Source organism: Chaetodon auriga, chromosome 15 (genome assembly GCF_051107435.1).
Source record: "Chaetodon auriga isolate fChaAug3 chromosome 15, fChaAug3.hap1, whole genome shotgun sequence".
Classification (NCBI taxonomy): domain Eukaryota; kingdom Metazoa; phylum Chordata; class Actinopteri; order Chaetodontiformes; family Chaetodontidae; genus Chaetodon; species Chaetodon auriga.
This window is the reverse complement of record NC_135088.1, coordinates 8,569,668-8,584,845: the sequence shown is the minus strand read 5'-3', so window position 1 is coordinate 8,584,845 and position 15,178 is coordinate 8,569,668. Positions and strand designations below refer to the sequence as shown.

The following is a 15,178-nucleotide window of genomic DNA, read 5'->3' as shown; positions in this document are numbered from 1 at the left end:
TCAGACGAATATTAGAGATCAGATTTGCCAACGATGAAAAAAGAAGCTAATTCATTGCAGATTGAGCCCACTCACATCTCCCTCTCATCTATTACACAACCCCACCATAACCACGTCTCCTTTAACATGGAGCAGGAAGCGAGAGCTGCACAGATAAATAAATTATCGGGCTAAAATAAAGCGAGAGTGGCACCACAGCCGATGAGTCGACTCTTTATGTAAATCAGCCCTGACATTGCCCTTGTGACCAAAAAAAGCCCCCACCTCCTCTTTCCCTCACCCCCTTCTCTCTCATACACACACACACACGCCTCATTCGCCATTTCTTCCCATTCATAAAAATCTCGGCATCGCGCCTGCGCAATGCCATTCGGAGTCCTCCCCATTCATAAAAATGTAACCTCCGCATTTCAGCCCTCCCGAGTCGCTCTGCCCTCCCATTCACAAAAAAAGAGGAAAAAAAGCCGAGGCATCTGCGCAGTGCCGTCCCTTTCCTCTCCTCTACCCTCCCATTCATAAAAACTCACTTCCCTCCCCCTCGGTGGTTGCAACATCATATCCAAAGCCCTGCGTCCACAACCGCAGTCGCCTTTTACGCACCAGCGAGTGGAGAATAGTGCAGGAGACCCGCTCTCCTTTTGCCACATCGCTCATAATATCTCCTAACACTCGGACTTACCTTTACTCAACATTTGTGGAGCTACTTACTTGCTCGGACTGGACTATACTCTGCGCGCAAAGGTGGTGCGCAACGAAGAGATGAGAATTTTATCCTGAGACCACAGTAAGTGATCGCCTCTGGTGTTTTCTCATAGTTAAATGTTTGTAACTTGTGAACGTGTTGCTGCACAAACCCGACCATTTATTCCCTCCACGACCTACGCGTCACTGTGCCTCTCAAGCCTCTGGATCGCAGGCATGAAAACGCTCCTGCAAACTGTTTTGCAACAAGCTGTTTCCCCGACCCGTGTTTGCGCTCTGAGTCAATATTTAACAACCGATTTCGTACCAAAAGCAAGGTTGAGGGCGCAGAGAGGGGGGAACGGGGTCGTGTTTTAAAGCGTAACTTGTTCGAAATGCTGCTTTTCTCACAGCACATACGCATTTCAGATCTATTTCTGGTTATTTTTAAGCCACTGTCACGGTGTAATGCAGCGGAACAGATTCACATTTCCACCTCTGTCCAGATCTCGTCCTCTCTGAAGCCTGTACATATTGTAGCGTATCTCGGGCGGCTCGGTTGCGTGTCTCGCTCTCGCTCTCGCTCTGCAGCGACCGCCTGGTTGGCGCAACATGTCGGATGTGTCAGGTGTTCTCACCACAATCTTTTTCATCTTATCCGGCTAACTTGGGTGAAAACGATAGAATAAGTGTTATATCGTATGGGTTGAGCGATAAGGTTTCCAGGTTTACGCATCGCGCATTTAACCGTCGCCGATTAAAACACCGTCGTCCGTCTGGTGGCACACAGTGTACCATTTCCTTTGTCAATGTCCTATCTTTGTCGTTTACACATATTAAGAGTGAGATGTTGAATACGTGCTTGCAATGCCTATATAAACATGCTATTTGAGTATGCCGAGCGGCCGCCTCCGGTTTTTATGACTCAGTCCATTCACATATTGAAGGGAGGGACGCACACGCACACACGCACTTGCACACGCACTGTTCCGGCTTGGAGCTCATAATGGTCTGGATTTGACGATCACAAGCGCTTGTGTCGATGCCAGCAGTGTCGCAACAGGTTTCTCAACCAGGCTTTTGCAAATGCGAGGAAAAGCGGAATAACAGGAGTCGACTGCTGACACGTTTGAAAATAAATCAGACCATAAATCGGCAGTCATAAACCACAGCGCGGTCGTTTGCAGAAAAATCAGGTTGCTTTGAAAGACTGATCAGAAACATAATGCGTCTTATGGGCTGAACGAGCCTGGTTTTGTGGGGTAGGCCTATTTTGCAATACGCTACCTTAACATCGCAGATATGGGTCAGTGGAAACGTCGGTTGCGCTGCGCCGTTTGTCTTCAATCATCTTTTTGTTTCCTTTAAAGTAGGTTAAGTCTTAACCGGCTGCCGAGCGCTCATCGATGAAATGGATGAAGCCGATTTCATTCCGGCTCATCATGACTGGAGCGCATTGATTCATGCTTGCAAGAGCGAGTGCAGCCAGCAGCTTTCATTCACAAAAAACCCGCAGCTCACAGAACCAGATTCATTCACAAATTTCCAGCTTAGTCTGATTCAAATATACTGTCTATTGAGAGACAGAAAAGATAAATGAAAATTTCTTGGTGTAAGTTGTCTTATTACTGTGTGATTTTATCCAAAGACCTTATTTTCTTTGCCTCTTGCGCTTTGTTGAAGTCTCTTTTCTGGCAGCCTTCTCTTTGCTCTGCCTTGTTTTGCATCTTTGAGTCTTTTGCATGCAAACCCTGCTCTCTGGTGCACCCTGCTCTTTGGAAGGGAGGCGATGAGAGCCCAACTTCCATTGTTCTAATGTCAAAGTTAGAATGGAGGAGGTTTGAAACCCTCTTGGTATTCAGTCTAAAGATCAAGATCGTTTGGAAACTCTACATTCAGATTATTGCAGAGATCCGGCCTAGAAAAAAAGGTTTTTCGTTGAGAGACTGAAACACTTTGGCTTTCGTCTTGGGTGAAGTAAACTATTTGTAATATACGTCGCTCTTACATGCTGTCCGGGGTGTTGATTTGAAATCTGGTGAACACTGACGTTCGTGAATAGTCATTCTATGATTTAGTACAGTTGTACAGAAAAGCCTTATTAATGTGAGGGAGTAGTTTTAGTATTTTAATCATGTGATAAAGCCGTGCTTAGTCATCAGCACTGCAATGCAAAAGCAGGAAATTTTTACCAGAGAAGGAAAAACGATATTTTATAATCTGGCCCTCCAACACACAGTAACAATTGTGATTAAATACAAGGTTAAATAATGCAAACAGTTTCTTTTTCTCACATCTAGTCAAGTGGTTTGGTTAAAGACAAATTAAGGAGGACGATGTGTACTCTTTATAGCTAAGCTGGCTGTCATTTTTCATCATATACTATGCTTTCTTTGTAGTGTCAGATAAGCTCTTCAGAGAAAAAAAAAGGATCAAAAGGGGTTAAAGAGCAAGAACTTAAACAGCAGCAGATGCAGCCGATCTTTAACTGTCTCTGTCTCTGTATCTGTCTTTGCAGTATTGCTAAATGCTGCTTTAGAGTGAAGACGTGCGAGGCACCAGCCTACACATGGAGTCCAGGGTTCCCCACCACATCCCCGGAGTGTCCTCCTCCCTCATATCCCAGCCCCTGCTGGACAGTCGAGTGCCCTACGGTCGCCTGCAGCACCCTCTCACCATCTACCCCATCGACCAGATAAAGTCCTCACATGTGGAGAATGACTACATCGACAGCCCCGCCGTCGTCTCCCAGCAGCCCCCCAGTCAGAAGTCTGTGAACAGAAGAATCACCTGGCTTGGTCAGAATCAGGAGGCCTTCCTGGGGGCTAACCACAACCACCATCACAATCACCAACACCAGCACCACCAGCAGGGCAGGTGCGAGCCCCACCCTCACCAGGACACCACCACCCACCCTTGGATTTCCTTCAGCGGGAGGCCCAGCTCTATCAGCAGCAGCAGCAGCACCTCGTCTGATCAGAGGCTGCTGGACCACGCTGCGCCCACTCCAACAGTGGACCACCACCCAAACCTGCACCCCCACCAGGCCCCCGTCAACACAATCACTGCCCGAACTCCAGGCTGCTTCACTTCCTCTGAATCTAAAGTCCTCACCTCCTCTTCCTCTGCTTCCTCCTGCTCCTCCTCTAAATCGCAGGACCTCAAGTCAGCAAAGATACCCGCAGGAGGTGTGTGCACCGCTGGAGTCCAGCAGGGGTTGGCGCTGATCCCTTCCTCCCCAGCCGAAAAGAAGCACCTCCTTCTCTGCGAGCACTGCGGGAAGTGCCGATGCACGGAGTGTACGCTCCCCCGAACCCTACCCTCTTGCTGGGTCTGCAACCAGGAGTGCCTGTGCTCTGCCCAGAGCCTGGTGGATACAGCCACCTGCATGTGCCTGGTCAAAGGGATCTTCTACCACTGCACCGAGGATGAGGACGACGAGGGCTCCTGCGCCGACAAGCCCTGCTCATGCTCCCAGGCCAACTGCTGTGCGCGTTGGTCCTTCATGGCTGCCCTTTCTGTTGTCCTGCCTTGCCTGGTCTGCTATCTCCCAGCTACAGGCCTGGCCAAACTGGGACAGAAGTGTTACGACAATGTTAGCAGGCCCGGCTGCCGCTGCAAGAACTTGCAGGGTGGTGTGAGCGCCCCTGCGTGTAAAAACGGAGGTGTGGAAGCAAAAGTTGGGACGCTAGAGAAGCAGCAGCAGGGGTCATGATACTGGACCAAACTGGCTGCAGTAGCCTTGCTAAAAAAAAAAAAAAAGGACAGGACCACACAGTACTTGCTTGCTCTCTATGGAAAGGACAATCCGACACCAACCCCTTAAACTACCCCATTAATCTGCTGGAAGATGACTTATGTAAAACAAAGGTACTTAAATGGCTTCTTGACCTATGTTTGATAGGGTGGATGATCAAAAGGGGCCTGATCTGAGAGAGTTGGCTAGTAGGAAAAGCTAACAGCCCCTCTGAGATGTTTTTTTTCTTCTTTTTTTTTTTTTCTTTGTATGAGTGTCACAAGAAGAAGAGACTAGATTGTGGGACTGGTGTTTGTGTTGTTTTGCAAAGATGGCTGAAGGCACAAAGTCATTGTACCTCTCTGCTGCTCTGTATTTCACAGCTAATTTTGTAACGGTAACTAACCAGAAGCTGGTTGCTGATCCTCGGATAACATGAAAGTTATTGGATGGAGATGAGTATCTGTAAACCCCCCTCCCACCCCCAAAAGCACAGCCCAGTGTCCCTCTGTCTGAACAAACACAAAAACAAGTGATTACCTATACTGTGGCTTTATGATAGGCCACTGCAGGAGTGAAACCACCACTTACTCACTCACTCTCTCCACCATTATGATGATCACCATCTTTTAGTGTCGCCCGTTTTCCTCCTTTAGCTTAAAGATGCTAGCTTGGTGATGCTAACGTTTTATCTCTACGTTTTTTATCTCCACCGAGGAGCTGTAAAAACAAACCTTTGAGACTTTAAAATAATAGTAATTTCCCATAATTCTCACTCTGCATTGTGCATAAGCAGTTGTGAGAGGCAAGTGAGAGGGAGATAATCACTTTTACAGTGTATTTCCTATATTTGTTGGGGGGAGGTGGGGGGGGTGAAGCCCAGACATTTATAAAGATTTTGAATGCTGTTCACCAATCACCTCAGAGGTAATGCATGTCATGACCTGCATGCTCTAGTCTAATGGTTACCCACCGTGCTAGAAGTTGATGTGTCGTAGAGAAATGTGTAAAACAAAAACAAAAACAAAAAAAGAGAAAAAAAAAGTACACCCAACCTTCTCAGGGACTGATACAGTAATCCTCTCTAGAACTTGGCCTACAGCATGTTGATTTCTAAACTGCCTAAGAGCCTGGTCTACTTCCTCTTTGCACAAGAAGGCAAAGAAACATTTAGGGGCAAAAAGGCAATAGTGAATAATTTAAAGCAAGTAAGCTAAGTGGGAGACAAACTGGCCAGAAAAAAATGTTTCCGGAGGAGGAGAGGGGATGCAAGTGATAGAGAGCAAAGAGGGGGAGAGAAGGCATAGCAAAGTTGTTGTTGTGTTTGTATCTAGTCAGCCTTTGTCGGAATCAAACCTGCCACTTGCACAACCTTTTTAGGAAGACGCAAACCCCTTCAAGGATGTACTAAAGCACAGTATTAACCACCTCAGCTATGTCACGTTACGTTTGCGTGCACTACATTTAGTCCACACACCTCGGCCCTCTCTACACACAGTGTCTTCATTCAATTCTAACCATTATGCTGCATCGCTGCGTTAGTCAGATAGTCTGTCTTTTATCCTCAAAGTCTATTTTTGTGGCTTGCATGACGTTCTTAGGATTTTGCCAAAGGAAGCTAGCATACAGTAGCTTGTTTTTCGCTGTCTGAGTGGTCGCAGTTGTTACGCACTCTTGCCAAACGGAGTTGACGGCAGTTGGTTCTTAAAGACGTGCTGCCCTTTAACACAGATGGCCTTTTCTGTTTGGCATAAAGACATACTGTCTTTGCTCCATAACACACACCTCTCTTTCATGTCGGACCCTTAACTTCCATTAGGGCGCCTAACTTTGCTCATACTTGTATCTGTCTTGTTGCACAAAGCTGATTTCACACAAAAAAAAGGAAAGAAAAAAACACACTGTCCTTAGTCTTGAATGTATGAGGCAATATTTTCAAAACCTAGCAATTCAGTCCGAGAGAAAGGTGCCAAAACTGAAGAATGATTGTGTGACTGGGCAAGGGCCTAGTACCTGCAGGTGGGCGACAAAAATCACAAATGTTTTGACAATATATTTAGTAATAGAGCTATGCAGGTGAAATGTTATTTGCTGTAAATAGTTTCACAACATTTGTGTTCTTTAGAAGAGACTTTTAAATGTCCTTGAAAGATTGCATGGTACATTATAACTACAATTCAGTACAAAATATATAGAGAATATATTAGATATATATTTTGAGGGTAAGATGTTTTTGAGGTTGTGAGAAAGAGAAAAGAGGGAGGGCGGCGAGAGGAAGGTTCGGCGCGGGGGAACAAAAATGACAGGTCTTTCTATCACTAGCACTTGATTTCGAAAAGTGTGCCCGGCAATAAAAAAAAAAAGAATAAAACTCCTGCTGTTTATGCTATCCATGGCTCATTAGCAGTCGAGAGGCTAAGCTAATTCCCCGGTTCCTCTCCCAGTCCTAAAGACTGTGGACTCATTGAATCCACACAGGGAACACAATCTACCCCTATCCGGATCAACCCATTTCCCGCTGTTACTGCTCAGCGTCTCAGCTCTCTCCCCTCTTTTTCTCTTTCTCGCCTTTTTCCTCCCTCCCTCCTTCCTCTCTTCCCTCTTCTTCCCTCCTTCCTCCCTGAGAAATTGTCCAACAAACACCCCTGGCCTTGATTGACAAACACAGCTGCTGTGCATAAACTTGTCATACCACAGAGACGGGAGAGAAAGACAAGTCTGTCTCTCTTCCCCTCTGTCCTCCCGCCCTCCTCGTCTTTGTTTTTCTCTCGAGTTGTGTTCTGTGCCGTCTTTTTAACCAGCGGACCTCTTTTTTAAACAGTCGCTGCCTTTGTTTTCTTTCACTTCTCAGCTCTGTCACTGCGAGAGTAATGTTCTTTACTTCACGTTAGCTTTATACTTTAACATGTGCTCGCTAGCCTGTTCAAGGTGTGGAATAATCACCAACAACGACAAGTGGACGATTATAACCTTTTTATTCTTTTTTTTCCCCCCTTTGCTACAATGCTGTGACTTTTACACACCCATGCCCCCTTTGTGTCGCTCATTTGCGGGCACTGACTTTTTTTTTATTTTCAACCCTAACAAGAGGAAGAGTCTCATGCAGCTGGGTGATGCTTCTCCATTCCTTTATGCCTTTGCAATGTCAATGTTGGGGATTCAGAACGAGATCTGTGCTTTTCGTTTTGTTTAGATACAACAAAAAGAAAAAAAATCTCTCATATAAAAGGTTCCCTTTATAGATATATTTATTTTGAAGTTCTATTTTATATAGTATTTATTTAGATGCCAACTTTTTGTTTGTGAAGAAAGCTTATGTCGAAATGGAATGTACATTGACAATGGAAATATATATTGTTAAATATATCTGGCTGTTGTGTCGTTACTGTTGCAGTAGTGGTTTCCAACCAAATAACACACACACACACACACACACACACACACACACACACACCATACACTGGACCTTCAGAATTGCCATGCACATAGAGAGACATTAAGAGGAACTTTGGGATTTTTTTGTATTAAGCTGCATTTTCCAAGTCCTGCAGTAATGGTGCACATGCTCAGTAGAATTTAGGACAAAAATACTATTTAAACATCTCTATAGGCACCTACAAGCATCTAGGCGTACTTCTTACTTGATGCTGATTACTTCAACTATAAATCATTCTGTAAAAGAACATTTAAAGGCTTTAGTTGTTTTACATCAACACTTCAACTTCCTGAGGTCCCCCTTCCTGTGTCTGAATAGATGCCTCTATAAAACACTGGAGGGGCGGTGAAGGCCAAATAAAGCAGCTTGACCTCAAGCAGAAAGAAAACATTACATAAGTAACAGGAAATAATTCACCGACTTCCTCTGGATGATGAAACATGAGACATAAACCATTCAGATGGTCACTTCATATCAGATTATACTTGACGGCTGCTGTGTGTGTGTGTGTGTGTGTGTGTGTGTGTGTGTGTGCGCGCGCGCGTGTGTGTTTGACTTGCAGGTTAAACTGACTTCCTTCTAGTTTATAGGGGTGGTCTGTTATAATCTGGATGTGTAGCATTCCTTTCTTTCCAAAACACCTCCTTATGAAGCTGGAGCACACTCCCACACACACACACACACACACACACACACACTGTTGTCACCCCCCACCCCCCAGCCCACCTGTGCTGCTGTTACCCCAAGGCGTTCTTCCTCCCCTTATGCCCTTCCCCTCCTTCCCCCCATGCGCTTGTTTCCTGGGTGTTTACCCGAGTGCACCTGGGAGAGGAGAGTGGAACAAACGAATGACACGGAGCGTGTGAAAAATGTAGAGAGGAGTCAGCGAGAAAGCAAAAAGGAGATCGAAAGAGAAGAGAAGTGAAGAGCGGAGCTTCCAGCATCACATAAAGAACATGTTTCCGCTGCAGAAGCCCCGCAGGCGCTGCAGTGTCTGCTCCAACAGGTGAGATCAGAGACCAACCTGCCTGTTTACCTGCCAGTCTGTCAGCACCCACCTGGGACAGCGCGTACACACACACACACACAAACACCTGCATTTGACTTCCTCCACACCTACATTGTCATCTCCACCCCACCGGGCCACATACATATCATCAACACAGGAAGCTTCGGCACAGGCAGGTGAGGAAGAAACCATTTATTATCGGCTAGTGTTATGGCAGGCAGGATTCACTGAGGAACCGGTCCCGGGTCAGAAACTGTGCATGCAAATAATTATTTGTGCTGTGGTTTGGCCTGCTGCGCTACCAATAGGGTTGGGTTTACCGCAGGAGACAATGCAACGAACGACAGCCAGAAAACTAATATTTGAAAGTTTCAAAAAATGGATTCTGCACATGTTTTTTTTTTTAATTCGCTAAGCAGTGTGTGAGGGGAAGCTGCTGCATGTTTGTGCTCTGCTTCATTTGCAGCATTATTGTACAACGTCAAGAATAAGGTCGTCACACCCAGCACACACACACACACACACACACACACACACACACACACACACACACATCCATCAGCTGTTTTTATGGCAAAGTATTTCTGTTGTGCTGGTAATTTCTTACACATGCAGACATTCTCAAATCCAATAACAGTGTTCCATGCATGTCCAAGAGAAAATTAAATTATTTAAATGCTCAGCTCAGAAGAGGACATAAATTCAATGTGCACCAGAAATGTTTTTGTTAAAGAGAGAAGAAGAGATAGACAGAGAAAGAAAAGGAGAGGAGAGAGAGTAACAGAAGGGTCATTTTATTCTGTAAGTGTGTCAGTACCCCTCAGGCTGGGGGAGACTTTGTTCCAGTTAGGACACATGTGATGTAGTGTGTGCGTGTGTGTGTGTGTGTGTGTTGGACCATCACCACATGAGTCCCGCAGAAAACAGAGGTTGTGTTGCGATAACGCAGGACAAAGGGATCATCAGGTGCAACCTCCGAGCGACATAATCTGGCTTGACCCATCTCATGTTCGTCTTCTTATCTGCTGCGTTTCACAACTGGCAGAACTCGTACAGCTAAGTCACCGTATCTGTACATCAGTGTGACCTGAGATACCATTTAGAGGGGGCAAACCGCCTCTCTCCACCGTGAATCTGCGTTTAGGTGACATATGTTAGATTAATGCTCTGAGGCCGCGGGGAAAACCGCATGCCATTTTCCTGCAATGAATGATGTTTCCTCTCAGCTGGTCTCCGAATCCGTCTGAGAGTTTCAAGAAGCGAACTGTAATTTTTGACTTGCCAGCACTTACGCGCTTCAAGTTAGCTCAAGTAAATCCCCCGCAGTTTGCTGTTTAGATGACATATTGCAAAAGTCATTTTCACATCTGGTGTAGCACTCAACCAAACCCCCTCGCACCACCGACAGCCCCCTGATACAGACACACACACACTCTTCTCCTTTCACCACCCCAATCCCCCTTGCTCTTTCTCTGTTGCACAGAAGATAATCTAGAAATGCAGATTTTTCAAAATAAAAAAGCGATCTGTCTTTGATAGAGCCTTGCAGTTGCAGGGGCACAATGAAATATCCCACTTGTGTCATAAAACTGTTGCTTAAGTCAGGATCAGATCCCAAAGACGTGACACATTTTCTGGCTGTCCTTGGCCAACTCTCTACAACATTCCCAGTGATGCTTGGACACCATTGTTGTTGGCATTCCTGATCACGGAAGTCTGTTCCCTCCTGACCAATCACTGCATCTCATGCTGGCCGTGCAAGACTGCAAGACATGATTGGTCTCATCCAAGTTACAGCAGCACCACGATCACCTAATCTGACACATCTGGAAATGTGAGCATTGTTGGCCGTTTTCAGTCACTTTTACATAATGTCTCAGTCACAAAATAGAAAAATGTCAGTCGGGAAGAGGATTCTTTTCATAAACCGTCTCTCAAGTTTCTTTAATACACAAATTGAAAAAGCACATAAAAACAGGTGGAAGGAAATGCATTTACACACTTGGTTGCCTGCCTGCAGGTGATTGTGGAGCAGGATAATGATGGTGGGTGAGGTGGACTTTATGTGTGTGTGCACATATGGGTGAGCTGGGAAGGGGTTTGTAATGCTTGTACCCACATGAGATCCTGTGCAAGAATGCACGCTCATATATGGGGCAGATATGGCAAGTGCACGCTGTTTGGAAATGGGACCCCTGACATTTAGACCTGCAGATTGCAAAATCATGTCGCCTCTCACCACACATACAGAGACACACACACACACATCCACAGATGTACAAACACACACAGTATCTCCTCCTCTGCCCCCCTCCTCTCCCCTCCTCTCTTTCCTCTGTGGAATTCAAAAGTAAAATGAACCTAAGTGTGACAGGACGGCTTCAGCTGCAGGAAAAACACACATTTCAACACTTGGGAAGTGGAAGGGAAAGCAGACAGGAGAAGAGCAGGGGCTGCTGGGACAGTCGGAGGGGCACAGGGAGCAGAGGAGGAGCAGTTGTTCAGGATTCTGAGAAGCTTGTCTGATTTAATGTGCATCTGTCCTAAAATGGTCAGTGAGAACCTCAGCGTGCTCAAGCTACAACTCTAGATATCAGATGAAAAACATCTTAAAGGTTTTCATGAATAATTTCAGCCTTGACAGCTATTGTCAAACATCCAAATAGTTTTCACTTCCAGTATGTCAAAAAACCAAATTGGTGGTGCTGGTGCATTTTTTATGGAACGAAATATTTCCCAGTTCAAGGCTTAAGTGTTCCTTTGAGCCCAAGAAGGCGAAAAGAGGAAGAAAGGCAGAAAGAAGAAGAGAAAAGAGAGATTAGCCACGATTTTTAGTGCCGCAGTTGCCTGCCTACCAGCAAGTCAGCCAGGCAGTCAGCCTGTCCACCATGAAGCCAGTCACCCAGCCAGCAAACAAGCCAACCGGTCCATTTCATTCAGTGGGGCCACTGGCATGGGACCAAGTAATGCCACTAAACAAAGAGCTACTGTCTTGCATCACTTCCCCTCAGAGAGGCTATCCAGGCCGCAGGCTCTTATCACCAGGCACTGCCAGTCTGCAGCACACCAAGGCCTCCACCACACCGGCCTCTTTACTGCTTTCTGTTACAGCCTTCTCCCATTATACCACCATTATACTCACCCTGTATCCAGGGGGAGGGCTTTATTTCAGCTTTCAGGAGTGTCCACAAAAGGGGGCAGCGCACAAAAAGAAAAAAAAAACAACAAATTAAACCCATCAAACAGCATTTTTAATTGAATTTCATCTGACCTCCCAACATTAAGGAGAACATTTTTTTCCACTTGTTTGTTGTTTGTTTTTCAGAAGAGTACGTTTTTGTCCCAGAAAAGGGGGTGATGTCACATTATGTTCATGCAGCATGTATTAAAAAATTTAGACAACTTAGGAATGCACAGTTTTCCACTTCTGGCTGGACTCTGGCTTCAAGACCGCAGTCCTGCTTCTCGGATTTACAGCTGAGGGAGAAACATTTTTAAACATCTGAAGCCTAAAAATGTGGTGTTCTGCATATTATTCTATTCTACTGTGATCCTATTATTTTCTTATTGCAGAAGTTAAGCAGTGAAAGTCTGGAATCTTAATGGGCAGCTTTGCTCCTCAGTCTTGATAAGTATTCTGCCGGTGTAGTTTGATACTTCCTTTCATTCCACAACCCCTGTGTGTGTGTGTGTGTGTGTGTGTGTGTGTGTGTGTGTGTGTGTGTGTCATGGATGCGTGTCTGTTTTCAACAGGCCCTGTAGCTGCCTAAGGGGGGTGGACATGTGTAAAGGAACAGTTGCATTCCTTTCAGATCCTCCTCTCAAAGGGAAAACACACACACAAACACACTCATTCAAATCTATACAAACTAAGCTTACAAGAACACACAAACCTACACCCTCGCTCCCCTCTTTCTCTCTGTTTTCCCTCTCGTTCTCTCTCTTTCTGAACAACAGCGGAGCAGAACGGTCCCCCGAGGCGTCGGAGGGGCCAAAACTGAACCGACCAAACTTGGCTTCCGACCCCGGAGCAGCGACACGCCCACTTGGCGGCGGCCTGCAGTGCATTCCTGGTGAGAGCATTGTCAAAGCCAAGCACTTCCTCTGGAGCAGGGCCAGCCCCACCACAATAACATTTCATACATTTATCTCTTGGCTTGAGTCTCTTACACTCAGTATTGACACAAACAGAGAACAGACACACACGTGTGCATGCATAAGAAAGAAATTGTGCGTACATGCATGCATGTTCATAGAACAGTGTTGCAAAACACTGTTTTGATTCCTATCTCTGCTGTCATATCTCCCCTCCTCTCCGTCCAAGCGTTCCCATCTACATATGTTCTTTCTCAAATCTTGTTTTCTCTTTTTTAAGGTGAAGCTGTTGCACCAATTTCACTAAATAGTGAATACCATCACCTTCACCCTGACCTCCACTTGGTACGGGATACAGCTGATACGCTATCCTCCTGGACCTCAAGTAAAAATCAGTGTCTCTTCTGAAACCACATGAACCTCCCTGCAACTTAAGACTAAAAGGGGGTTAAAAAAAAAAAAAATAAAAAATTAACTCATAAATAAAAGCTGATTAATTCAGTGATTGGTCCATCTTCAGCTGTCGGGCTCATTTGATTTTCAATGCATGTTTAATGAGATTGAGTGAGTGAGATGTAGGTTGGTTTCTTTGTGGGTCCACTCGGATGGCAGCTATTTAACATACAATAAAAGAAACACAAGCAGTTACGAAAGCTTGAACAAATCCACTAACACCTACTTTCCTGATTAATTGATTGTTTTGTCTATGACATAAAAATGACATAAAAATTATGAAATGTGCCCGCTATGAATTTCCCCGAAGGCCGACATGATGTATTCTTTGCTTCGTCATACAGTTTTCGCTGATGTTGCTGAAGGTTAAACCTGCTTCATTCGTGTGTCTGCTCGTCTGTCCGTGCTCCAGTTTCTCCTCTGTCAGGACAAACACAAAAGGAGCCAAACACACACACACAGAAAGAAAGAGAGGAGACACAGAGACTTATGCAACAGGTATGACTTCACAGGAAGTCTCTGTGTATGAGCGTGTGTGTGTGTGTGTGTGTGTGTGTGTGTGTGTGTGTGTGTGTGTGGACATGTATTACTTATGTTGTGAGGACATAAATCTGTTTACACAGTCACATTATGGGGACTTGCCTTCAATATGGGGACAAATAAAGTTGGGGTTAGTCTCCAAGAAATGAATGGAAATCTATGTAATGTCCTCAAGAGTGATGGAAACAAAACTGTGCTTGTGTGTGTGTGTGTGTGTGTGTGTGTGTGTGTGTGTGTGTCCTTTTGTTTGTTCCCTGGGTTGTGTTTATCTTGGAAACATATGTGTGAGTGTGTGTGTACCCATCCATGTATGTGCCCATGTTTTTAGTGTGCATGTGGGCCGATTGCTCAGTGCTGAATCACGGATGTATGTGTGTGTGTGTGTGCGTGTGTGTGTGCGTGTGTGTGTGTGTGTGTGTGTGTGTGTCAGCTTTGGGGTCAACAATGAGGCTTTGTTGTTGGAGTGAGGAGGACGAATCAATGTCCAGTCTGACGCTTGGTTTTCAGTTTCCTGCGTGCTGAAGATGGGGACGGTGTGGTTTGATGTTTAGGTTGGTGTTGTCATATTCAAAAATATTGGTGATGGTGTTGAAATTTACTGGAAAATGCCGGAATGTTTTTCTGCTGGCCTGTAATTTAAGAGGTTTTTCCTGACATTTGTGGGTTAAAATGCTGTCAAACAAAATCATCAGCACAGAAATGAGGACATAAGGAAATCTGATCTGTTAGCAGTTAGTGTGCAGGAATTCAGTCATGGCCGGTGGAGAAATGTACATTTACTCAAGTACTGTACTTAAAGTGGAAACAGACACCTTTTCAACCAACCCCATCGTTTCCAAGTAGTATTACCCTTAGTGCCGCTGTCATAAAGACAAGCAGATCACCAAACATACATGATACATCACATTCATTCATTCATTTAGTCTATGATGGAGACATGAAAGATGGAAACGGTGCCAGCTGAAAGTGAGGCTTATTGGGAACCAGTACAAACACCAACGCTGTCATTATTCTACGGCCATTACATCGTGCCATCAACATTTACTTCATAAATATATGTCAAATTTGTGGTACTTGTACTTTACCTGAGTGTTTTCTTTTCATGCCACTTTATACTTCTACTCCGCTACACTTCAGGGGTAAATACTGCACTTTTTACTTCACAAAACATATACAAAATAGACACATTACCTCATCACTACACGTCCTGCAAACAGGTGTTTCAAAA

At 45.1% G+C, this 15,178-nt stretch overlaps 1 protein-coding gene across 1 annotated transcript; it reads left to right on the top strand.

The window, feature by feature from the left end:
* Positions 1-439: 439 nt before the first annotated feature.
* spry4 (sprouty homolog 4 (Drosophila)) lies at positions 440-5,425 on the top strand. The gene is made up of 2 exons (XM_076751029.1): positions 440-784; positions 3,200-5,425. Exon 2 carries the CDS (start codon positions 3,251-3,253, stop codon positions 4,394-4,396), a length of 1,146 nt encoding a protein of 381 aa, XP_076607144.1. The 5' UTR covers positions 440-784; positions 3,200-3,250; the 3' UTR covers positions 4,397-5,425.
* Positions 5,426-15,178: the final 9,753 nt, after the last annotated feature.

What these genes read in the sequence shown, in the direction of transcription:
- spry4 (XM_076751029.1), top strand. Translation starts at nt 3,251, where the DNA reads ATGGAGTCCAGGGTTCCCCACCACATCCCCGGAGTGTCCTCCTCCCTC.